Here is a 25,475-nt window from a genome sequence, read left to right on the forward strand (position 1 = left end):
CTGTGCCCCCCATGGCGGGGTCTCGCCCCAGGTCGGCTGCCCCCCCCATGGCGGGGTCTCGCCCAGGCTGGCTGCCCCCCTCGCTCTGCCCCCTCCCTGCATGGCGGGGTCTCGCCCCAGGCTGGCTGCCCCCCTCGCTCTGCCCCCCCCTCCCTGCATGGTGGGGTCTCGCCCCAGGCTGGCTGCCCCCCTCGCTCTGCTCCCCCCCATGGTGGGGTCTCGCCCCAGGCCGGCTGCCCCCCTCGCTCTGCCCCCCCCTCCCTGCATGGCGGGGTCTCGCCCCAGGCTGGCTGCCCCCTCGCTCTGCTCCCCCCCATGGCGGGGTCTCGCCCCAGGCCGGCTGCCCCCCTGGCTCTGCCCCCCCCATGGCGGGGTCTCGCCCCAGGCCGGCTGCCCCCCCCGCTCTGCCCCCCCCCGCATGGCGGGGTCTCGCCCCAGGCGGGCTGCCCCCCCCGATCTGCCCCCCCCGCATGGCGGGGTCTCGCCCAGGCCGGCTGCCCCCCTCGCTCTGCCCCCCCCCGCATGGCGGGGTCTCGCCCCAGGCCGGCTGCCCCCCTCGCTCTGCTCCCCCCATGGCGGGGTCTCGCCCCAGGCCAGCTGCCCCCTCGCTCTGCCCCCCCATGGCGGGGTCTCACCCCAGGCCGGCTGCCCCTCGCTCTGCCCCCCCCATGGCGGGGTCTCGCCCAGGCCGGCTACCCCCCTCGCTCTGCCCCCCCCTCCCTGCATGGCGGGGTCTCGCCCCAGGTCGGCTGCTCCCCCATGGCGGGGTCTCGCCCCAGGCTGGCTGCCCCGTCGCTCTGCCCCCCCATGGTGGGGTCTCGCCCCAGGCTGGCTGCCCCCCTCGCTCTGCTCCCCCCCCCATGGCGGGGTCTCGCCCCAGACCGGCTGCCCCCCTCGCTCTGCCCCCCCCCGCATGCGGGGGTCTCGCCCCAGGCCGGCTGCCCCCTTCGCTCTGCTCCCCCCCATGGTGGGGTCTCGCCCCAGGCCGGCTGCCCCCTCGCTCTGCCCCCCCCCATGGCGGGGTCTCGCCCCAGGCCGGCTGCCCCCTCGCTCTGCCCCCCCCCTGCATGGCGGGGTCTCGCCCCAGGCCGGCTGCCCCCCTCGCTCTGCCCCCCCCCCTGCATGGCGGGGTCTCGCCCCAGGTCGGCTGCCCCCCTCGCTCTGCCCCCCCTTGCATGGCGGGGTCTCGCCCCAGGCCGGCTGCCCCCTCGCTCTACCGCCCCACACCATGGCGGGGTCTCGCCCCAGGTGGCTGCCCCCTTGCTCTGCCGCCCCCACACCATGGCGGGGTCTCGCCCCAGGTCGGCTGCCCCCCTCGCTCTGCCGCCCCACACCATGGCGGGCTCTCGCCCCAGGCCGGCTGCCCCCCTCGCTCTGCCCCCTCCCCTCCCTGCATGGCGGGGTCTCGCCCAGGTCGGCTGCCCCCCCATGGCGGGGTCTCGCCCAAGGCTGGCTTGCCCCCATCGCTCTGCCCTCCCCCTCCCTGCATGACGGGGTCTCGCCCCAGGTCGGCTGCCCCCCCCATGGAGGGGTCTCGCCCCAGGCTGGCTGCCCCCCCCTTGCTCTGCCCCCCCCTCCCTGCATGGCGGGGTCTCGCCCAGGCTGGCTGCCCCCCTCGCTCTGGCCCCCCCCGATGGGGGGTCTGCCCAGGCCGCTGCCCCCTCGCTCTGCCCCCCCTCCCTGCATGGCGGGGTCTTGCCCCAGGTCGGCTGCCCCCCCATGGCGGGGTCTCGCCCCCAGGCTAGCTGCCCCCTCACTCTGCCCCCCTCCCGCATGGCGGGGTTTCGCCCCAGGCCGGCTGCCCCCCTCGCTCTGCCCCCCCTGCATGGCGGGGTCTCGCCCCAGGCTGGCTGCCCCCCTCACTCTGCCCCCACGCATGGCGGGGTCTCGCCCCAGGCTGGCTGCACCCCTCACTCTGCCCCCCCCGCATGACGGGGTCTCGCCCCAGGCTGGCTGCCCCCCTCGCTCTGCCCCCCTCCCTGCATGGCGGGGTCTCGCCCCAGTCGGCTGACCCCCCCATGGCGGGGTTCTCGCCCCAGGCTGGCTGCCCCCCTCGCTCTGCCCCCCCTCCCTGCATGGCGGGGTCTCGCCCCAGGCTGGCTGCCCCCCTCGCTCTGCCCCCCCCCCCGCATGGCGGGGTCTCGCCCCAGGTCGGCTGCCCCCCCATGGAGGGGTCTCGCCCCAGGCTGGCTGCCCCCCTCGCTCTGCCACCCCTCCCTGCATGGCGGGGTCTCGCCCCAGGCTGGCTGCCCCCCTCGCTCTGCCCCCCCCCGCATGGCGGGGTCTCGCCCCAGGCTGGCTGCCCCCTCGCTCTGCCCCCCCAGCATGGCGGGGTCTCGCCCAGGCTGGCTGCCCCCCTCGCTCTGCCCCCCCCGCATGGCGGGGTCTCGCCCCAGGTCAGCTGCCCCCCGCGCTCTGCCCCCCCCTCCCTGCATGGCGGGGTCTCGCCCCAGGCTGGCTGCCCCCTCGCTCTGCCCCCCCGCATGGCGGGGTCTCGCCCCAGGCTGGCTGCTCCCCTCGCTCTGCCCCCCCCCATGTCGGGGTCTCGCCCAGCCGGCTGCTGCCCACATGGCGGGGTCTCGCCCAGGCTGGCTGCCCCCCTCGCTCTGCTCCCCCCCATGGCGGGGTCTCGCCCCAGGCCGGCTGCCCCCCTCGCTCTGCCCCCCCCGCATGGCGGGTCTCGCCCCAGGCCGGCTGCCCCCTTCGCTCTGCTCCCCCCCATGGCGGGGTCTCGCCCCAGGCTGGCTGCCCCCTCGCTCTGCCCCCCCCATGGCGGGGTCTCGCCCAGGCCGGCCCCCCCGCTCTGCCCCCATGGCGGGGTCTCGCCCCAGGCTGGCTGCCCCCTCGCTCTGCCCCCCCCCCCCTGCATGGCGGGGTCTCGCCCCAGGCTGGCTGCCCCCCTCGCTCTGCCCCCCCACCCTGCATGGCGGGGTCTCGCCCCAGGCCGGCGGCCCCCCTCGCTCTGCCCCCCCTCCCTGCATGGCGGGGTCTCGCCCCAGGCTGGCTGCCCCCCTCGCTCTGCCCCCCCCCATGGCGGGGTCTCGCCCCAGGCCGGCTGCCCCCCTCGCTCTGCCCCCCCCATGGCGGGGTCTCGCCCCAGGCCGGCTGCCCCCCTCGCTCTGCTCCCCCCCATGGCGGGGTCTCGCCCCAGGCCGGCTGCCCCCCTCGCTCTGCTCCCCCCCATGGCGGGGTCTCGCCCCAGGCTGGCTGCCCCCCTCGCTCTGCCCCCCCCCATGGCGGGGTCTCGCCCCAGGTCGGCTGCCCCCCCATGGCGGGGTCTCGCCCCAGGCTGGCTGCCCCCCTCGCTCTGCCCCCCCCTCCCTGCATGGCGGGGTCTCGCCCATGCTGGCTGCCCCCCTCGCTCTGCTCCCCCCCATGGTGGGTCTCGCCCCAGGCCGGCTGCTCCCCTCGCTCTGCCCCCCCCGCATGGCGGGGTCTCGCCCCAGGCCGGCTGCCCCCCTCGCTCTGCTCCCCCCCATGGCGGGGTCTCGCCCCAGGCCGGCTGCCCCTCGCTCTGCTCCCCCCATGGCGGGGTCTCGCCCCAGCTGGCTGCCCCCCTCGCTGTGCCCCCCCCATGCGGGGTCTCGCCCAGTCGGCTGCCCCCCCCATGGCGGGGTCTCGCCCCAGGCTGGCTGCCCCCTCGCTCTGCCCCCCCTCCCTGCATGGCGGGGTCTCGCCCCAGGCTGGCTGCCCCCCTCGCTCTGCCCCCCTCCCTGCATGGCGGGGTCTCGCCCCAGGCTGGCTGCCCCCTCGCTCTGCTCCCCCCATGGTGGGGTCTCGCCCCAGGCCGGCTGCCCCCCCGCTCTGCCCCCCCCTCCTGCATGGCGGGGTCTCGCCCCAGGCTGGCTGCCCCCCCTCGCTCTGCCCCCCCCGTATGGCGGGGTCTCGCCCCAGGCCGGCTGCCCCTGGCTCTGCCCCCCCCCATGGCGGGGGTCTCGCCCCAGGCCGGCTGCCCCCCGCTCTGCCCCCCCCGCATGGCGGGGTCTCGCCCCAGTCGGGGCTGCCCCCCCGCTTGCCCCCCCCCCGCATGGCGGGGTCTCGCCCAGGCCGGCTGCCTCGCTCTGCCCCCCCCCCGCATGGGGGGTCTCGCCCCAGCCGGCTGCCCCCCTCGCTCTGCTCCCCCCCATGGCGGGTCTCGCCCCAGGCCGGCTGCCCCCCTGGCTCTGCCCCCCCCATGGCGGGGTCTCGCCCCAGGCCGGCTGCCCCCTCGCTCTGCCCCCCCCATGGCGGGGTCTCGCCCCAGGCCGGCTACCCCCCTCGCTCTGCCCCCACCTCCTGCATGCGGGGTCTCGCCCCAGGTCGGCTGCTCCCCATGGCGGGGTCTCGCCCCAGGCCGGCTGCCCCCCTCGCTCTGCTCCCCCCCATGGCGGGGTCTCGCCCCAGGCGGCTGCCCCCTCGCTCTGCCCCCCCCCGCATGGCGGGGTCTCGCCCCAGGCCGGCTGCCCCCCTCGCTCTGCCCCCCCCCCTGCATGGCGGGGTCTCGCCCCAGGCCGGCTGCCCCCTCGCTCTGCCCCCCCCCCTGCATGGCGGGGTCTCGCCCCAGGCCGGCTGCCCCCTCGCTCTGCCCCCCGCATGGCGGGGTCTCGCCCCAGGCCGGCTGCCCCCTGCTCTGCCCCCCCCTGCATGGCGGGGTCTCGCCCAGGCCGGCTGCCCCCCTCGCTCTGCCCCCCCCTGCATGCGGGGTCTCGCCCCAGGCCGGCTGCCCCCCTGGCTCTGCTCCTCCCCATGGCGGGGTCTCGCCCCAGGCCGGCTGCCCCCCTCACTCTGCCCCCCCCATGGCGGGGTCTCGCCCCAGGCCGGCTGCCCCCTCGCTCTGCCCCCCCCCCTGCATGGCGGGGTCTCGCCCCAGGCTGGCTGCCCCCCTCGCTCTGCTCCCCCCATGGCGGGGTCTCGCCCCAGGCCGGCTGCCCCCTGGCTCTGCCCCCCCATGGCGGGGTCTCGCCCCAGGCCGGCTGCCCCCCCGCTCTGCCCCCCCCGCATGGCGGGGTCTCGCCCCAGGCGGGCTGCCCCCCGCTCTGCCCCCCCCGCATGGCGGGGTCTCGCCCCAGGCCGGCTGCCCCCCTCGCTCTGCCCCCCCCCCGCATGGCGGGGTCTCGCCCCAGGCCGGCTGCCCCCCTCGCTCTGCTCCCCCCATGGCGGGATCTCGCCCCAGGCCAGCTGCCCCCTCGCTCTACCCCCCCCATGGCGGGGTCTACCCCAGGCGGCTGCCCCCCTCGCTCTGCCCCCCCCATGGCGGGGTCTCGCCCCAGGCCGGCTACCCCCCTCGCTCTGCCCCCCCCCTCCCTGCATGGCGGGGTCTCGCCCCAGGTCGGCTGCTCCCCCATGGCAGGGTCTCGCCCCAGGCTGGCTGCCCCCGTCGCTCTGCACCCCCCCATGGTGGGGTCTCGCCCCAGGCTGGCTGCCCCCTCGCTCTGCCCCCCCTCCCTGCATGGCGGGGTCTCGCCCAGGCCGGCTGCCCCCTCGCTCTGCTCCCCCCGATGGCGGGGTCTCGCCCCAGGCCGGCTGCCCCCCTCGCTCTGCCCCCCCCCATGGCGGGGTCTCGCCCCAGGCCGGCTGCCCCCTGGCTCTGCCCCCCCCATGGCGGGGTCTCGCCCCAGGCCGGCTGCCCCCCGCGCTCGGCCCCCCCCCGCATGGCGGGGTCTCGCCCCAGGCGGGCTGCCCCCCCGCTCTGCCCCCCCCGCATGGCGGGGTCTCGCCCCAGGCCGGCTGCCCCCCTCGCTCTGCCCCCCCCCCGCATGGCGGGGTCTCGCCCCAGGTCGGCTGCTCCCCCATGGCAGGGTCTCGCCAGGCTGGCTGCCCCCGTCGCTCTGCACCACCCCCCCATGGTGGGGTCTCGCCCCAGGCTGGCTGCCCCCCTCGCTCTGCTCCCCCCCATGGCGGGGTCTCGCCCCAGGCCGGCTGCCCCCCTCGCTCTGCTCCCCCCCATGGCGGGGTCTCGCCCCAGGCCGGCTGCCCCCTTCGCTCTGCTCCCCCCATGGCAGGGTCTCGCCCCAGGCCGGCTGCCCCCTCGCTCTGCCCCCCCCATGGCGGTGGGGTCTCGCCCAGGCCGGCTGCCCTCCTCGCTCTGCCCCCCCCCTGCATGGCGGGGTCTCGCCCCAGGCCGGCTGCCCCCCTCGCTCTGCCCCCCCCCTGCATGGCGGGGTCTCGCCCCAGGCCGGCTGCCCCCCTCGCTCTGCCCCCCCCCTGCATGGCGGGGTCTCGCCCCAGGCCGGCTGCCCCCCTCGCTCTGCCCCCCCCCCCGCATGGCGGGGTCTCGCCCCAGGCCGGCTGCCCCCCTGGCTCTGCTCCTCCCCATGGCGGGGTCTCGCCCAGGCTGGCTGCCCCCTGGCTCTGCCCCCCCCCATGGCGGGGTCTCGCCCCAGGCCGGCTGCCCCCTCGCTCTGCCCCCCCCCCGCATGGCGGGGTCTCGCCCCAGGCTGGCTGCCCCCCTCGCTCTGCCCCCCCCATGGCGGGGTCTCGCCCCAGGCCGGCTGCCCCCCTCGCTCTGCCCCCCCCTCCCTGCATGGCGGGGTCTCGCCCCAGGCCGGCTGCCCCCCTCGCTCTGCTCCCCCCGATGGCGGGGTCTCGCCCCAGGCCGGCTGCCCCCCTCGCTCTGCCCCCCCATGGCGGGGTCTCGCCCCAGGCCGGCTGCCCCCCTGGCTCTGCCCCCCCATGGCGGGGTCTCGCCCCAGGCCGGCTGCCCCCCTCGCTCTGCCCCCCCCCTGCATGGCGGGGTCTCGCCCCAGGCTGGCTGCCCCCCTCGCTCTGCTCCCCCCCATGGCGGGTCTCGCCCCAGGCCGGCTGCCCCCTGGCTCTGCCCCCCCCATGGCGGGGTCTCGCCCAGGCCGGCTGCCCCCCCCGCTCTGCCCCCCCCCGCATGGCGGGGTCTCGCCCCCGGCGGGCTGCCCCCCCGCTCTGCCCCCCCCCGCATGGGGGGTCTCGCCCCAGGCCGGCTGCCCCCCTCGCTCGGCCCCCCCCCCGCATGGCGGGGTCTCGCCCCAGGCCGGCTGCCCCCCTCGCTCTGCTCCCCCATGGCGGGGTCTCGCCCCAGGCCAGCTGCCCCTCGCTCTACCCCCCCATGGGGGGTCTCACCCCAGGCCGGCTGCCCCCTCGCTCTGCCCCCCCATGGCGGGGTCTCGCCCAGGCCGGCTACCCCCCTCGCTCTGCCCCCCTCCCTGCATGGCGGGGTCTCGCCCCAGGTCGGCTGCTCCCCCATGGCAGGGTCTCGCCCCAGGCTGGCTGCCCCCGTCGCTCTGCACCCCCATGGTGGGGTCTCGCCCCAGGCTGGCTGCCCCCTCGCTCTGCTCCCCCCATGGGGGGTCTCGCCCCAGGCCGGCTGCCCCCTCGCTCTGCCCCCCCCCGCATGGCGGGGTCTCGCCCCAGGCCGGCTGCCCCCTTCGCTCTGCTCCCCCCCATGGCAGGGTCTCGCCCCAGGCCGGCTGCCCCCCTCGCTCTGCCCCCCCCATGGCGGGGTCTCGCCCCAGGCCGGCTGCCCCCTCGCCCCGCCCCCCCCATGGCGGGGTCTCGCCCAGGCCGGCTGCATGGGCCGATGGGCGGGGTGCCGCTCAGGAGCGGGCGGGGCGTCGGCCCGCGATGTCCCGTGTCCGGGGTGGGACCCGCGCTCGCCGCCCGCCCGGAATGGAGCCGGATCCGAGCTTCTCGGGCCGCCGGGCCCTGGTGACCGGGGCGGGCAAAGGTAAGAAGGGCCCAGGCTGGGCGGGAGGCCCGGCCCGGCCCGGCTCTGACCGCCTCTCACCCTGCAGGGATCGGCCGGGCCGCGGCCCTGGCGCTGCGCGGAGCCGGGGCCCAGGTGATCGCGCTGAGCCGGACGCAGGCGGACCTGGAGAGCCTGGAGCGGGAGGTAACGGGCCGGGCCCCGCCGCGCCCGCGGGACGCCACCGCCGAGCGCCTGCCCTGGCGCTCCCGTCTCCAAGCGCGCTTCCCCCGGGGCCAACCCCCCTGCGGCCCGGACACCCCCCCAGAGTCCCCCCGCCAGGTGTTCCCCCCCAGTGGCCAGGACACCCCCTTAGAGTCCCCCCAGCAGCTCCGGACACGCCTCCAGGTGCCCCCCAGCGGCCCGGACACACCCCCACACTGGCCCGGACAGGGTCCCTCAGCAGCCTGGACACCCCCCCGGGTCCCGCACACCCCCCCGGCCCAGACACCCCCTACGGTTCCTCCTCCAGGTCCCCGTCCCCCTGCCAGCAGCCTGGACACCCCTCGAGGTCCCATCTCCCCAGCAGCCCGAACATCCCCCAGGGTCCCCCCACTGGCCTGGACACTTCCTCAGGATGCCCCCAGCAGCCCGGACACCTTCCACCCTCAGGACCCACCCGACCCAGACACCCCCTTCCATCAGTTGGGTCTTCAACCCCTCCTCCCAGGGGGGGTCAGTCCATACACACCCTTTCCTTGGGGGGCCTCCAATCCCCCATGACCCAGACACCCACCATTCCCTCAAGGGTCCTCAGGGCCCCAACCGTCCTGCTCCAACGACACAGCCTCCGGAGGCCTGACCACCCACCCTGCCTCAGTGACAGGGGCCCAGATCTCCCTGAGGGCAGTCTCACACCCCAGGGGCAGCCTCCTACCCTCCCTGGTGCACTATCATCTTTGGCCCCTCTGCTGTGTCCTCCAGTGTACCGGGATTGAGACACTCTGTGTGGACCTGGGTGATTGGGATGCCACCGCGGCAGCGCTGAGCAAGGTGGGCACCATTGACCTGCTGGTAAATAATGCAGCTGTGGCTGTGCTCCAGCCCTTCCTGGAAGTGACCAAGGAGGCCTTCGACAGGTAAGGTCTGGCACAAAGCTAATAGCAGCTCCAGGGGCCTGAGCATATGGTAGGGAATTGAGGGAGGCAGGGCAATACTAAGGGAGAGACTGGGTTCTGCTCTAATAAACACAAAGGCTGCTGGAGACAGAGCCTGTGGTTCTTTCTGGCTCTCCAGTCCCTTCAGCCTGAGGTCAGCACACAGTGGGCACACAGCATACAATAGCCCTCTCTCTCCCTGGTGTAGCAGACCTGCAGAGCCACTGCCCCCACCCCAGAGTCCTCAGCACAGGGAGTATGTCAAGGACATTCTGGGGAGTGCCAGGGCACACTTATGCCCCAGCTGTTCTGCAGAACTGAAAGTCAAAGCAACTATCAGGACACTTCTACCCTTTGCCGGGGCAGAGCTTGCTCATCTGACTGTAGGTGATGTTCACTCCTCCCTTTGGCAGGCTGGGAGATAATTCTTTCTAGCAGCACCCAAAGTACTTTTCTTATTTTGGCTCACTAGGTATATCTCCACTGGGAAAATGCATTAGGCACGAGGGTCAGAACTGACACAAGGGGAAAAAACCCTACTGAGTCACCCAGACTGCCTCTTAACACTAGGCTAAGGCAGTATAGTCAGAACCAACCCAGAGGGGAGCGTGTCCCCTACTGTTCAACCACACTATCCCTACAGCCTCTATCCCTAGGTCTCCCATTCAAATACCAGCCTGGCTTCACTTGATGGCCAAGGTATGGAGAGGAAAGAAGATAGGGGAATTCAGGGAGATCTTACCTGGGTGGGAAACAGAAATTGCTTATTCTTCAGTGCATTCCAACAGCAAAAAATTGTTCTTCAGAAGAGTCTCTCTGTCATCCCTGTTTCAAACTGGGTGTGAGCTCTCGCAGATGTAGAGGTACATTTCCTCCCTTCTTGGAGGAAACACTTTGGTGGGTAGTACCTTATTCCCAAAGCAAAGAAGAAAAGGTTGTGCAAATGTAGCACTCCAAATGATTAATTGATGGCTAGTAGCTGGGGTATGAAACAGCTGGGCACTTGCTAGTCCAGTTACACCATCTGCGGGCGAAGAAGGTGAAATTCTGGACTGAGGAAGGAGCAGCATCTCATCGAGGCAAATACAAGAAAATGCTGTTAAATATTTTGTAGGAGGTTTCTTTAGTATTTTGAAGCCTTATAAAGGTTTGCAGGTGTGGGGCGCATGCCTGTAATCGAGCTACATGGGAGGCAGAGGCTGGTGGATCACTGGGGTTATGGGCTGCAGTGTGATATGCCTGGCCAGCGGTGGCTGAAGGAATGGCTAAACACCACAAGCAACGTGTTGTGATCAGTACTCTCTCTGTGAGAGCTGATGGATCGAATGGCCAAGGTAAAGGTTTGACTGAGCTAGGAGGGGCCACTGGCCGAGACACTTCTTTTTAAATTTTAATAAATGTACTAGGTTAGAAGAGAGTCCCATAGGAAACAACTCAAGGAAGTCCTGGTTATGTTCTTTTCTCTGCTGCAGGGGGGAAGTGCTAACTAAACAGCTTAATCTCCTGTGAATGGTCATTGCTGGGTGTATTGCATTTAGGTGCTCTGTAATGCTAATGGGTTGTGTTTAGATAAGACTAGTTCCAAGGGGGTGAACTTCTCTAGCCAGTTGGACTGGAGTTTACACCCAGTTCTTTTCACAGGCTGATCAGTGTTTCTGAGGTGCTGGCAGCACCCAGGCTCCTATTTCTGCCCCCCCTCCAGGGCTGCCACAATGTTGTGATTTTTTTTTCTCTGACTTGGACAATTTATTTTATAGGTCTTTCGATGTGAATCTTCGGGCCGTGTTTCATGTTTCCCAGGTGAGACGGGACTGTGAACTGGAGTGGGATGGAGCCAGAGATAAGCTGACATTTCAGCTTCCCTGGAGCAATGTGTGCAATGGAAATAAAAGTCTTCATTAGGAGCCTTGCCTGCATCTCTGCTCCTTGTGAGGATCCACAAGAGCCTGACCTTGTTTGTGTATGTTGAACAGGCTGTGCTTGGTGTAGCTGATCCTGCTACACCCCTTAGTTCTGACCATGTCTCTTAGTTCAGAGCTGGGAGGCAACTTGGGTTATTGCTCTGGCAAGATCTTCTAATGCCCCAAGAAGGCACCAACGGTCTGGGTTGGATGAGTCCTCACCACTTGTTCTCTTGTGCTGTGTTTCAGATCATTTCCCGGCAGATGATTGCACGAGGGGTGCAAGGAGCGATAGTGAATGTCTCGAGCCAGGCATCTCAGCGGGCTCTACGGGATCATGCTGTCTACTGTGAGTGTCTCATCTTCAGCACACTCCATACCTGCCCATTAATCCATTTATGACCTATACTAGCTGGAAGCCACAAGCCCAGGGACCTGGGTTTGGAAGCAGTGAATATGTTGACCTAGTTCAAGGCCAGGCATGGGTGCCACAAACATGTGTGATCCAGCCCAGGTGCTGTGCACTCAGCTTCTTTCCTTCTGTTGGGTTTTATTGAAGGTTCTACAAAAAGTGCCTTAGATATGCTGACCAAGGTGATGGCTCTGGAGCTGGGACCCCACAAGGTAAGACCCAGTCTATGCAAGAGAGCAGGGAAGGTGCAATCTCTGAGATGGGGTGGGAGTGAACAAGTGGAGGCAGTTTCTCTCAGGGTAGTTCAGTTACCTCATGTACTGTTGTTGGTGACAGATCCGGGTGAACAGCGTGAACCCCACTGTGGTCATGACTGACATGGGGCGAATATAACTGAGTGAGCCTCAGAAAGCTGCTGCCATGATCAGTCGAATTCCTCTGGGGAAGTTTGCAGGTCAGTGGTGGGGATTGCTACTGGGGCTGGCTCCTATTCAGCCTAATCTGCATCCTTAGTGCTCCTTCTAATTGGCTGCTCAGCCATGTGCATCTGCCTCTCTCTGGCTAATGCCATCCAGGCCCAGGAAGAGCAATGATACAGCTCTGCTCAAGTTTGTGCGAAATCCTTGAAGCAGCTGTCGTGTTTCCACTTGGAGCAAGCGAGAACCAGTCAAGGTCTTCCCTCCTCCAAAACCTTCCCAACGTGGGTTTGTTTGAGGGTGGCAGGGGACATTTTTACCCTCCTCACCAGCAACAGGATTGACCGCTGGAGGATAACAACACTCAATGCTATGACCCTGTCATCAGCCAACCATCCATCCTGGGAACACAGCAAGGGCTTCTGAATGCCAAAGGACCAGCCACACTGTCTCATTCACTGCACAGACAGCCCAGTGCAGGGAGGGGGAATCTCTCCCCTCTCATTTATGTCTCCTTATTGGCCAAGAGACACAGCTGGAAGGCAGAATGATGGGCCAGGGCTCTTGAAAAGTGTGTAGGTTTCTTTTCCTGCTGCTAGTGCAATTTGTGGGGTTGCCTCAGCTGTTGCCCTCTCTCTGTGTCTATTCCAGAGGTAGATGGATGTGTGTGAACAGCATCCTCTTCCTGCTGAGTGACAAGAGTGCTATGACAACAGGTGTCTCGCTGCTGGTGATGGGGGTTTTCCTCGTCTCCTAAGATGATACATCTGCATTGGCACCCCAAGGAGAGAATCATTCCTTAAGTGAGCTGTAGCTCACAAAAGCTTATGCTCAAATAAATTTGTTAGTCTCTAAGGTGCCACAATTACTCCTTTTTGCAAATATAGACTAACACGGTTTGCTACTCTGAAACCTATTGTTACTAAGTGATTCTAAACGTGATGGAGAGACAATGAGTGACTCAGATCACAAGAGGGGAGGGGTAGACGGATATTAACAGGGTTGGGACCTGTCAGAAAAGTGTGGCAGGTCATTCCACTGTTGAAGACATGGCTGTTCCTCCAAAAGCTGTGCTCTCTGCTCCGAACAAAGCCACCACACTCCTTCATGGAGAATGTTATTGTACCAAAATAAGAGGTGTTTATCTTGTCACTCTACATGATGATTAGAAACAGGACCTGTCTTTGTTCTGACCCTTCCCCCCCCCAAAAACCTTCAAAAGCTCTCCCTGCTCCATCCAAACCGATAAAGCCCAGCACCATACTCCCAGCAGGAAAGGGAGGGAGTAGCTACCAGACTCCTCACTACCTCTTTTATGGTTTTGATAGAAAAAAGAGGCAACAACCTCAGCCCTGCTCTGCAGAGACTGAATGAGGAAGGAGAGGCCCCCTGCTAAACATCCTTCTGCCATGACTGATGGGCAGGGAACAGTGCCCAAGGTAGTGCCCTAAAAGGCACTAAGTGCACAGGACTATTTCACTCACTGAGCTTGACTAGTGATTAGTACTCAATAAAGCTAATAGTAACTTCTTCAGCCTCTGTCTTCTGCTTATTTTCACCACTCCTGGAGTTAGTTATTTGGCTCCCATAAGCCTCTGGCACATCTCCTTAGCGCACCGGTTAGTTAAGTATCACCAGCAATGTGCTGGGGTGAGGAGGCCCGCTACCCTTCTAGCTGGTTTTGTCATTCACAAACTATCACACAATGGTCCCTACCCACCCCCTTAGGGATTCTCCCCACCTGTCTCCCCCTGTGCGTTGGCAAGCAGAGGTGCTTCCATCACAGAATGGGTGTCTTAAGCCTCTTCAACTTCAAGTTAAGGAGAGCTGCACCTCACTATCTCAGGGAGCTACCCTGCCGCACCCCGTGCTCCTCCCTAGGGGCTGCACAGCATCCACCTAACCTCCCACCCCCACTGCCCCTTCACATCAACACTGACGATAAATCAAAGAGACATTTAAAAAACACTGACTTCGTACATGATGAAGGGCCCCACACATCACAGCCCCCTCCAGAAGCACCCAGTGAACACTCAATCTGTTGGAGGAGGATGACAAGGACATGCTGAGTCAGCACCTCGCCAACATCCTCAGAACACAGTGCACTTCTTGCAAGGCTTCTTCACAGGTGGGGGGCACAATACAGCACGGATAGCTTCGTCAAACACTGTCTTCAAGCCCCGCTGTGTCAGAGCTGAGCACTCAAGATATTCACTGACCCTGTGGGAAGAGAGATCTGTCTCAACCACTCCAAGCCTAGAAAGACCTGGCTTAGACTGTAAACTCTTTGGAGCGGGGACTGTCCTTTTGTTCCATATTTCTTCAGTGCCTAGCACAGTAGTGACTTGGTCCACAACTAGGCTCCCAGGTGTTACGATAAAAAGTCTCCCCTGGAAATGACAAGCCGGGCCCAGTGAGGGGCTCCAGCTCTCATCAGAATAGGTAGCCAAGACTTACCAATCTCCCGTGCCATGGCCAGGCCCTGGGGATAGGTTATGGGGCCAGTTTCTTATCACGCAGCCTTTCAATGGTGTCCTTGTCATCCCTCAAGTCCAGCTTGGTGCCCACCAGGATGATGGGAGTATTAGGACAGTGGTGCCGGACCTCTGGGTACACTAAAACAGAGTAGTTCACTGAGAACTGTCAGAGACAGTAGGGAAAGAATCTTGCAGCATATTTAACCAGTTGCTCATTTATTAGGTATATAGTGCCCCAAGGCACTATACTGAAATACTAGTAACAGTCAGCACAGAAGACAGTTTTATATGTAGCTCTTAACCATTTATAAAGAGAAGTCAATACAATTGGGGAAACTGAGGCACAGAGGGAAAGCTGCACAGCAAGTCGGTGGCACAGCTGGGGATAGTAGACAGGTTTCCTGCCCCATTTCTATACCATGCTGCTTCCCCTTTGCCCCATGTTTGTTTCTAGGACACTCTCTGCTTTATCTAAATCTCAGATTTCAGAAGGCCGGGACATAGCCAAAGAAAGAATGGCTGATGTGGCTCAGGCACCTCTTCCACTCTGCAGCTGCCTCCTCTCCTCTGGTTTTCATAGGAGGGCTTGAGAAACTCCATTCGAGAGATTTCGGCTTTGTCTCCGAGGGGCAGGGATTGTTGCTTATGCTCATCCAACTATATTGACCTTGGGCTCCCCACACTCTATGCTTGTGCCAAGACCCAGTGCTGCCAATGACAAGATTACATGGTACAGCAGTGGGTTTGTCTGCCCCTCATGGGGGCAAGGGACCTTGCCATTCCTCCTCCCTCCCCAAAAAGAAGAAAGCGAGTTACCTTGGCTCGGACGTTCTCAAATGAGGCTGGACTCACCAGGGAGAAGCAGATCAAGAAGACATCCTGTGAGGGGACAATAGCATTAGCCACTAGGAAAGAATCCAGCAGCAATAGCCAAGGACTAGTGGGGCATCAGTCAGGGACAGTTAGCCCCTCACCCTGCAGAGCACTGGAGAGGGGTAAGGAAAGCCCTCCACTGAAAGACCAAAAATAAATGACATTTTCTGTGGGGGCAGCTCCTCAGCTACCAATCAGAGCACCATGCTGTACTCAGGGGTCGGCAACCCAGGCTGGCAGCGAGCTGAGCGGGGCTGGCGGCCGGGGACCCATGGCAGGCAACAGCGGGCCTTTAAAAATCTTGCCCGCCCCAGCCCACTCTTCTCCGCCCTCCGCCCCCGCGGGGACAGGGTGAAAAAGCTTGGTCCTGCCAGCTACTGCTGCAGGGCAGACAAACTCCCCCCTCCCCTGCCTCTTCCCCCAGCGTGCTGAATTCCTGCCCCTCCTCCTCTCCCTCCCTGCCGCTGATCAGCTGATGGCCCTGTGAGGGAGGGGGAGAAGCGGAGAGCTGCTCCAGGGAGGAGACAGAGAAGAGCCATGAGCCGCTCTAGGCAGGGGGCTGGGAGCATGCCCACGACCCTAGCCCACACCCCCAGCCCTCTGCACTGACCCGTACCCCCCCCCACGATCACAGCCCTGACTCCAGCACCCCGCACACATACCCAGCTCCTGCCTGACTCCTGCACCCCCCACACATACCCAGGTCCCCACACCCCTATGCCCTGACTCTGCACCCCCCACATTCCCACCCTCACCCTGAGCACCAAACAGGAGCACCTGCACCCCTCGCACCAAATAGGAGCTGCCCAGGTAAGCACTCCACACCCAAACCTCCTGCCCCAACCCTGAGCCCCGCCCTCATTCTAGCTCCTGGCCAGACCCTACACCCCGCCTGCTCCTTCACCCCCAGCCCTGTGCTCAGTGCAGAGAAGAGGAAGAGAATGGGCTAGAACCAGGGAGAAGGTAGGTACCCACTCTATGTGGGCAGGGCTGGGATCCCAAACCGGCAGCAGGGACCCTAGCTGGCAGGAGCCGGTGGACGGAACCCCAGACCGGCAGCGAGCTGAGCCACTCAGCCCACTGCCAATCTGGGGTTCTGGCTGCCAGCCCCTTGCCAGCTGGGGTCCTGGCCACAGGTCCCGCTCAGCCTGCAGTTGGCCTAGGTGAACGGAACCCCAGGCTGGCAGCGGGCTGAGCGGGCCAGTGCGGTAAGATCAGCATTTTAATTTAATTTTAAATGAAGCTTCTTAAACATTTTGGAAACCTTGTTTACTTTACATACAACAGAAGTTTAGTTATAATATATAGATTTATGGAGAGAGACCTTCTAAAAAACGTTAATATGTATTACTGCACACGAAACCCTAAATTAAAGTGAATAAATGAAGACTCAGCACACCACTTCTGAAAGGTTGCCGACCCCTGCTGTACTTACTCTCTCTCTCTCTCTCCTCCACATGCCCCCCAGCACATTAGTGGTATGCAAATGCCCCAAAACAAACTGTAGGCTTTTGCACTTCAAATGGCCCCCAGAAAGCAGCAGGAATCACCTGGATGGTCTGCAGGGGGAAAGAGACACCTGTTCTCCTTATCCTACAAGGTAGCATCTCCAGTGATGCAAACACAAACTCCCAGCTTCAGAAACTGGGAACCTGTCAAAGAGAAGCAAAGGGTGTATCCAGAGACCACCCCACCCACAATGCAGGGAGCAGAACGAGGCCAGCCCAGGCTGTTCACTCACTGTCTGAGGGTAGGAGAGGGGCCGCAGTCGGTCATAGTCCTCTTGCCCTGCTGTATCCCAGAGACCCAGGTTCACTGGCTTCCCATCCACCATGACATTGGCAGAATAATTATCAAACCTGCCACAGGAAGAATCCCTGTTAGTGACAACGAGGGAACCCATTACAGGAACACAATCCCAGGATGGGGTAGAAGGGAATTGTCCAGGGCTTAATTTGTAATGAAAGGTGCGAGGGCTCAAGAAATAAGGTGCTGGGGCTCAAGTAACTTTTTTACATTCATTATTGTTTCAGCAAGCCCAGAGGTGCCAGGGCTCTGAACTGCCAAGCCCAGAGGTGCTGGGGCTCAGCCCCGGCAAGCCCGGGCACAAAATAAGCCCTGGAATCATCACATGATCATAATTCACACACACACAGACACATACACACCCACCCCTCCCCCCCCTTAACAACTGTGCAAAGAGCACAGTGCCAGTACTCACACAGTGGGGATATACTCTCCAGGGAAGGCATTAGTGGTGTAACTGATCAGTAGGCAGGTCTTCCCCACAGCCCTGCAGAGGGGGAAAGGGCAGAGCATGATGTGGAGGAATGGGAGAGTCCACAGGAGAAAAGGGTACAAGCAGCAAGTTGGAGCTTTAGTCAGTAAAAAGGCAAAACTGTGCTGCCCAGAATCTCCAGCACTCTAGGGGTCCGGGACCAGGTCTGAACACACCAAATGCTGTGTCCTAGCACACATCTGACCATGTTCCAACAGGGAGCTATTCCTGACTAGAGCACCACTTTCAAAGATTGCTACCCCACACTCAAGACGTGTTTATTGGCATAACCAGTGACATGTGGTGACACGCTGCAAAGGCGCCAGCCTCCAAAGCCCTGGCCTAAGCAGCTACAGCATCACAGGCCCCAACCAGAATGGGGCTTTAAATCATGTGACTTCCCATTACTGCCTTCTTCGACAAAACACTTCGTGCTGGCCAAGGGTAACTTTCCTTGTTCCTCCTTTATGGAAAGCATTTCTGATAAGTCAAGGCAGGCACACCGGAACAATGTGTATAATGCAGGGATGGGCAAACTTTTTGGCCCGAGGTGCGAAACTGTATGGAGGGCCGGGTAAGGAAGGCTATGCCTCCCTAAACAGCCTGGCCCCTGACTCCTATCTGCCCCCCTCAGAACCCCTGACCCATCCAACCCCCCCTGCTCCTTGTCCTCTGACTGCCCCCTGGGAACCCCGCCCCCTGGGACCCCACCTCCTATCTACCCCGCCCCCCTGTTCCCCATCCTCTGCCCCCCCCGGACCTCCACCCCATCCAACCGCCCCCTGCTCCCTGCCCCCTGACTTCCCCCCAGACCTCCTGCCCCTTATGCAACTCCCCAACCCTGGCCCCCTTACCATGCTGCTCAGAGCAGCATGTCTGGGAGCCATGCCGCCCAGCCAAAGCTACACACGCTGCCACTCTGCCCTGCAGGAGCACGCAACCCCACCGCCCAGAGCTCTGCCCACATGGCTGTGGGGGAGGGGGGACAGCGGGGGAGTGGCCGGGGCTAGCCTCCCTAGCTGGGAGCTTATGGGCCAGGTTGGACAGTCCCGCGGGCTGGATGTGGCCCGCGGGCTGTAGTTTGCCCACCTCTGGTATAATGGAGGTGCTGAGAGCCACTGAACCAAAGTGTAAATCCTGCATATAATGGAAACCACTTCCAGCCAGGGGGTGTGGCAGCATGCCCAGCACCTCTAGTTCCAGCACCTATGAGTCAAGGGAATTGCTTTCTCATCCCACTCAGTGATTTGAACACTGAAGTAGAACAGCTCTCCCCATCATAGGGATGAAATACAGACATTATTGCATCAGATAAGACCAAGGTCCAGGGAACAAAGACCTGAACAGGGAGTAAGGAGACCTGGTTCTCCTCTTGGCTCTGCCACTGACCTGCTGTGGACAAGTCACTTCCCCTCTCTAGGCCTGTTTCCCTGCCAACGCTCTGTATGTCTTGTCTATTTAGACTGTCAACTCTCTGGGTCACAGCTTCCCCCCCTACTGTATATTTGTACAATGGCTGGGGCCCTTGGGAGTTATTGTATTACAAGTCCCAACAATAAGAATCCAGCTCCATCTCCTGTCTCCAGCAGCGGCCAGTATCAGTTCCTTCAGAAGGTGCTAAATCATATTATCTTGACTAACTGCTGGGGGGGGGGGGAGTAGGGACATGAAGTAAATGACAACCCCAAAGGCCTCAGCCGCTCATTATTATGGCCTTTCTCAGAACATCTCACCCCAATTTCTACGGAGTTAGGGTGCCCAGAACTGATGGCAAATGTTCTTCTTCAGGCCTGCCTAGCACTCTGTCCGCCCAAGATCCCTTCCATTGTTCACAGCCACATGTGAATTTGGCCAGTCTTCCTGCATTTTGCATTTCACGCTGTGGCATGATATGCTCAGATGCCAGGTCTTCCACATAATTCAGATCTGGTTGTTTGGGGCTAGTCCATTGGTGCTAGTGTTGCTGACAGGATGAGGTGCAAAGCACCAGGGTGTGTCAGCATGGGGATACGCCGGGGTGGGCTACAGAGATGGCACCAGGATGAGCTGGAGCAGTGTCCAATGGATAGAGATACAGCGATGGTACCGGCATGAGACGAGGCTGGATGGGGGTGTCCAATGGGACGGGATAAAGACACGACACAAAGGTGAGTGTCTGAGATATGGATATGGCACCAGGGTAAGCCGGGGTGGAGGAGGGAGCATACAACAGGACAAGAAGGCACTGGGATGAGCTAGGGATAGGGTAGGACAGGGCAGGGCAGACTGGGATATAGAGGTGGAACCAGGGTGAGGTGGATCCTATGGGATGGATATGGGGCCAGCACAGGAGTGAGCCATGAGGGAGGGAGATGTCTGATGGAATAGGATAAGGAGACAAAACAGGGGTGGGTAGCAGACTGGTCCCCAAATTCTCCCTTCACTGCCAGTGAAATGTAACCAATTTCCTGAGACTGCATCAAAATGGGGGAGATGGCCAGGGGGCCTGCGCAGCTGAAGGGACACTGTGGCCTGTGGGGGGGGGGGCATGACTGGGAGGGCACACTGCTGAGAGGGGGACACCCATGGCTGGCGGGGATGAAACGTCGCTGGGGCGGGTGCCCTGCTGGGGCGAGGAAGATACAGGTCTGGGGGTGCTGGAGTGGGCAAGAGATACAGAGCCAGGGGGCGGGGTGCTGCTGGGGATGGAGATACAGGGCCAGACAGCAGTGCAGTGGGGGAAGGCTGGGGATGGGAGACACAGGACCAGGGGGCACTGCAGGGGGAACACAGGCCTGGAGAGGGGGGGAAAGCCAGGGAGGGGAGAGACAGAGCGAGGGGGTGCTGTGGGGGGAGCGGAACAGAGGGCAGGGAGGGAGACATAGGGCCGGAGGAGCGCTGCGGGGGAGGGAGATACAGGACCAGACGGTGATGCGGGGGTGAGAGGGAGAGGCTGGGGAGGGCAGACACAGGGCCGGGAGGGGGGGGGGCGCTGCGGGTGGGGGACACAGACCCAGAGGAGGGAAAGACGGGGGAGAGAGACAGGGCCAGGGGGGCGCTGTGGGGGGAGCAAAAGCCCTGAGGGGGGCATTGTGGGGCGATAGAGGGCCAGGGGGTGATGCCGGGGGGGAAGACACACGGCCGGGGTGGGAGGCCGGGGGCGATGCAGAGGGGGAAGGGAGACACAGGGCCAGGGGGCGAGGCCGATGTGGGTGGGGGACACAGACCCGGGCGGGAAAGACGGGGAGGAGAGACAGGGCTAGGAGAGCGCTGTGGGGGGGAGCAAAAGTCCTGAGGGGGGAAAGGCTGGGAGGGGGGTGTTGCGGGGGCATACAGGGCCAAGGGGCGATGCGGCGGGGGGGAGAGAGAGATACATGGCTGGGGGGGTGATGCGGGGGGAGAGACACAGGCTGGGGGGCAGAGGCCGGGGGGTGATGTGGGGGGAAAGGGAGACACAAGGCCTGGGGGCGATGTGGGTGGGGGACACAGCCCCAGAGGAGAGAAAGATGGGGGAGGAGAGACAGGGCCAGGGGAGTGTTGTGGGGGGAAGCAAAAGCCCTGAGGGGAGAAAGGCTGGGAAGGGCTTGTGGGGCGATACAGGGCCAAGGGGTGATGCGGGGGGGAGGGAGACACAGGGCGGGGGCGATGTGGGGGAGGGAGCGATGCGGGGGGAGGGAGGGAGACACAGGGCCGGGGGGCAATGCGGGGGGGAGACACAGGGCCGGGGCGGGGGAGGCCGGGGGCGATGCGGAGGGGGAGACACAGGGGAGGCCAGGGGGCGATGCGGGGAGGGGAAGGAGGACACAGGGGAGGGGGGACACTGCAGGGGGGGAGGAGACACAGGGCGGGAGGGGAGGCCGGGGGGAGACACAGGGCTGGGGGGCGATGCGGGGGGGAGGCCGGGGGCGATGCGGGGAGAGGGGGAGACACAGGGCCGGGGGGCGATGCAGGGGGAGGAGACACAGGGGGAGGAGGGGGGAGGCCGGGGGGCGATGCGGGGGGAGGAGACACAGGGCCGGGGGGCGATGCAGGGGGAGGAGACACAGGGCCGGGGGGGAGGCCGGGGTGATGCAAGGGTGGGGGAGAGACACAGGGCCGGGGGGGAGGCCAGGGGGCAATGCGGGGAGGGGAAGGAGACACAGGGGAGGGGACACATGCAGGGGGAGGGGGAACAATGCGGGGGGGGGAGGCCGGGGGAGACACAGGGGCAGGACGGGGGAGGCGGGGGCCATGGGGGGGAGGGGGGGAGACACAGGGCTGGGGGGCAATGCGGGGGAAGGAGACACAGGGCCCGGGGGGGAGGCCGGGGGCGATGCAGGGGGAGGGGGGAGACACAGGGCCGGGGGGCGATGCAGGGGAAGGAGACACAGGGTCGGGGGGGGAGGCCGGGGCGATGCAAGGGTGGGGGAGAGACACAGGGCCGGGGGGGGAGGCGAGGGGGCGATGCGGGGAGGGGAAGGAGACACAGGGGAGGGGGAACAATGCAGGGGAGGGGGGAGACACAGGGCTGGGGGGGCAATGCAGGGGGAGGAGACACAGGGCCAGGGGGGGAGGCCGGGGGCGATGCGGGGGAGGGGGGAAGACAGAGCCGGGGGGCGATGCAGGGGGAGGAGACACAGGGGCGGGGGGGGAGGCCGGGGGCGATGCAGGGGGTGGGGGGAGGAGACACAGGGCCAGGGGGGAGGCCGGGGCGATGCGGGGGGAGGGGAAGGAGACACAGGGCCGGGGGGGGGAGGCCGGGGCGATGCGGGGGGGGGGACACAGGGCCGGGGGGGGAGGCGGGGCGATGCGGGGGGAGGGGGGAGACACAGGGCTGGGGGGCGATGAGGGGAGGAGACACAGGGGCGGGGGGGAGGCCGGGGGCGATGCGGGGGGGGTGGGAGGAGGACACAGGGCGGGGGGGGGAAGCCAGGGCGATGCGGGGGGAGGAGAGGAGACACAGGGCCGGGGGGGGAGGCCGGGGCGATGCGGGAGGGTGGAGGCCAGGGGGCGATGCGGGGGGTGGGGGGGGAGAAACAGGGCCCTGGGGTGATGCAGGAGGAGGGAGGAGACACAGGGCCGGGGGGGGGAGGCGGGGGCGATGCGGGGGGAGGGGGAGACACAGGGCTGGGGGCGACACAGGGCGGGAGGGGGGGGCCGGGGGGCGGGGGGGGAGGAGGGGAGACACGGGCCGGGGGGAGAGGCCGTGGCGATGCGGGAGGGGGAAGGCCGGAGGGTGATGGGGGGGTGGGGGAAGACACAGGGCCGGGAGGGAGGCCGGGGCGATGCGGGGCGAGGGGGAGGACAACGGGCTGGGGGGCGACACAGGGGCGGGAGGGGGGAGGCCGGGGGGCGATGCGGGGAGTGGGGGGGAGGAGAAGAAACAGGGCCCTGGGTGATGCAGGAGGAGGAGGAGACACAGGGCAGGGGGGCGATGCGGGGGAGGGGGAGACACAGGGCTGGGGGGCGACACAGGGCGGGAGGGGGGAGGCGGGGTGCGAGGCGGGGAGGGAAGGGGCCGTTCAGGAGACCTCTGGGGCGCGGCGCTGCCGGCGGGCCTGGGGACCAATCCAGGGTGTTTTTCTGGTTCTTCAGGCCCCGCCTCGCCCCCCTTCGGCCGACCCCGGGACTCGCTTCTCCCGCGCGCCGGCCCCTGGGCCCCGCCCGGGCTCGCCCCGCTGCCGGCCCGGCGCCTCAACCGGGTTCTCCCACCACCACATCACTTGGATCGCCTTGCATCTGCCCCGGGATGGCGGCGCCTCTGCGATTCCGCCGCACGTGAGGACCGGAGCCGGCGGGGCGACGAAGCCGAGCGCAAGCCGAGCCCCCGGCGGGGGGAGCCGAAGCCAAGGCGGCTGAAGACTCCGCCCTGCGCCCACCCCCCCGCCCCGTGCGAGGGTCTCCGCCGGCCGCCACAGCGCCCCGGGGGCCCCGCAGCCGCTGCCGGGGCTTCCCGCGGGGGGCGCGCTAGAGCATCTCCGCGGGGCGCCTCGAACTACCCGCCCGCACGAGCCAGGCTCCTCCGCTCGCAGGCAGCGGCTCCCTGATCCAGGGGGTGGGGAACGCCTGCCCGGGCACCAGCACCCTGCCATCATGGGGCAATGAGTTCCGTAGGCCACATATTCTGGATTGCCTACAAAAAATCTGCAATAGGACAGTGGTTGGATGTCAGCCAAACCTCCCAGCCAGAAAATCCCTCCCCCTTCACATGGACACAGGCATTGAGCCGGAATCGCACAAGCAAAGGGTAGGAAATCAAGGCCTGGGGGGTGAGGAGGGACAGGCCCTAGCTCTATGGATATTGGAGGGGTGGGGATGTGCAAGCAGGCTGAGGAGAAACTCAAGCCGTCAGGGGAGTTCAGGTGCTAACATAGAACCAGGCCTCAGTCATCCAGTGAATCACATCAGCACACTATCAGAGGCTCGTTCACCTGCGTACCACTGTGATATATGCCATCATGTGCCAGCAATGCCCTCTGCCATGTACATTGGCCAAAACTGGACAGTCTCTACCTAAAGAATGAATGGACACAAATCAGACGTCAAGAATTATAACATTCAAAACCAGTTGGAGAACACTTCAATCTCTCTGGTCACTCGATCACAGACTAAGAGTGGCTATACTTCAACAAAAAAAGCTTCAAAAACAGACTCCAACGAGAGATGCGAATTGGAAATTTGCAAACTCGATACAATTAACTTAGGCTTGAATAGAGACTGGGAGTGGATGAGTTATTACACAAGAAACTATTTCCCCATGTATTTCTCCCTCCACCCCACCCCCACTGTTCCTCGATATATTGTTAACTGCTGGAATTAGCCTACCTTGCTTGTCAACCATGAAAGGTTTTTCCTCCTTTCCTCCCCTGCTGCTGGTGATGGCTTATCTTAAGTGATCACTGTCCTTACAGTGTGTATGATGAACCCCTTGTGTTCATGTTCTCTCTCTCTCTTGTGTGGTGTGTGTGTGTGTGTGTGTTGTGTGTGTAATCTCTCCTCTGTTTTTTTCCACCAAATGCATCCGAGATAGTGAGCTGTAGCTCATGAAAGCTTATGCTTTAATAAATTTGTTAGTCTCTAAGGTGCCACAAGTACTCCTTTCTTTTTGTGGATCCTTTCAGAATCTAGTGCAAACTCCACCTCTGTGACTTCCTAGATCTGGCTAGGAGCTGGGGGTTGGTTTCCGGGGATGTAGAGCAACCGTACCTCCTCAGCACCTTCCGATGGGGTGGGGCGACTGGCTGACACCTCCAGCACCCACGGTTCAGAGGTTGCTGCATGGGTAACTTTTGGATGACTGGTGCCGGGAGCAGGACCAGCTGCGTGATGAGGATCGGCGGTGTAATCGGGAGCGCTGGTGCAACCTGGAGCAGTGCCATGAGTGCAACCAGTGCCTTCATTCCACTGACAGTGCCGAGTGATGGAACGTCGCCGGTTTGCCTCGAGACGGTGCCACACGTTGCAGTACTGGAGGCTTGGCTCAAAGGACTGGGGTGCTGTCATGGCAATGAGTGTCCCCCTCAGCCTCAGTGGTGTCTGGGCTGGATGGCAATTCCACACCTCAATGATCTAGCTGGGGAGTCCAATGGCACTCGACTTGATGGTCCCCCTTGTGGGGCCGAAGTCAAAGGTGCCAGCTCCAAGGTTTTCGGCCCTAGGTGCTCCTCTCTGGGACATGCCCCATTGGCCGGCTCCAAAGGGGTGAGTCTCTGAGTCGGAGAGCCACTCCTCCCCTGCTTCTGGTGCGCTTCTGCAACAGGGAATTAGGACAGGTGCCAGGTCAATCCTGATGGTTTCGACACTGGGGACTGGCAGGCAGCCGGTCTCTTGCCCAGAGTCCTTTCATGGTGCTGCTTCTATCCCTACCACCAGGTCACTGCGCACCGATGAGCTTGGTGCAGTTGCGGTTTAAGTGCCACCTCCATAAGGAGCTGCTTGAGGTGAAAGTCTCGCTCCTTTTTGATTCTGGGGCAGAATCCTTTACAAATCTGCCACTGTCCGCTGGGTGCTTCCCCCAGACACTTTAAGCAAGTGTCATGGGGGTCACCCGTTGGCATGGGCTTGTTGCAGGACTTGCAGGGCTTGAACCTCTGGGACTTAGGCATGTAAATCCCCCAAGGAGAACGCAGTCGGGGTGGAAAGTAAATGCCGCAGTCCAACAGCTAACTAACTAGAATTATAATTACAATAACTAAGAATTAAACAACTACAAAATACAAACAGTCCGAATAGAAGTTAGGGTAACATGGAGAGCTTGCAAAGTAAGATGCCACAGTTCCCACGGCCATCATGGGCGGTAAGAAGGAACTGAGGCGGCACCGGGTCAGCTGGGGTATATATCCGGCACCATGAAGGCGCCACTCAGGGGCT

The 25,475-nt window shown here is 64.2% G+C and overlaps 2 protein-coding genes across 2 annotated transcripts; one reads left to right on the plus strand and one right to left on the minus strand.

Annotated features, from left to right (window-relative positions):
• Positions 1-7,519: 7,519 nt before the first annotated feature.
• On the plus strand, positions 7,520-12,374 carry DCXR (dicarbonyl and L-xylulose reductase). The gene is given in 8 exon segments (XM_043496515.1): positions 7,520-7,675; positions 7,743-7,840; positions 8,618-8,772; positions 10,548-10,590; positions 10,941-11,040; positions 11,251-11,315; positions 11,440-11,561; positions 12,177-12,374. Coding segments are annotated over 8 exon segments (786 nt in total). The 5' UTR covers positions 7,520-7,572; the 3' UTR covers positions 12,277-12,374.
• A 249-nt stretch (positions 12,375-12,623) lies between these two features.
• Positions 12,624-25,026, minus strand: RAC3 (Rac family small GTPase 3). Its single transcript, XM_038371863.2, is given in 7 exon segments — positions 12,624-13,739; positions 13,973-14,021; positions 14,024-14,159; positions 14,813-14,875; positions 16,611-16,728; positions 17,091-17,162; positions 24,246-25,026. Coding segments are annotated over 7 exon segments (828 nt in total). The 5' UTR covers positions 24,506-25,026; the 3' UTR covers positions 12,624-13,609.
• Positions 25,027-25,475: the final 449 nt, after the last annotated feature.

Source organism: Dermochelys coriacea, chromosome 14 (assembly GCF_009764565.3).
Source record: "Dermochelys coriacea isolate rDerCor1 chromosome 14, rDerCor1.pri.v4, whole genome shotgun sequence".
NCBI classification, from domain to species: domain Eukaryota; kingdom Metazoa; phylum Chordata; order Testudines; family Dermochelyidae; genus Dermochelys; species Dermochelys coriacea.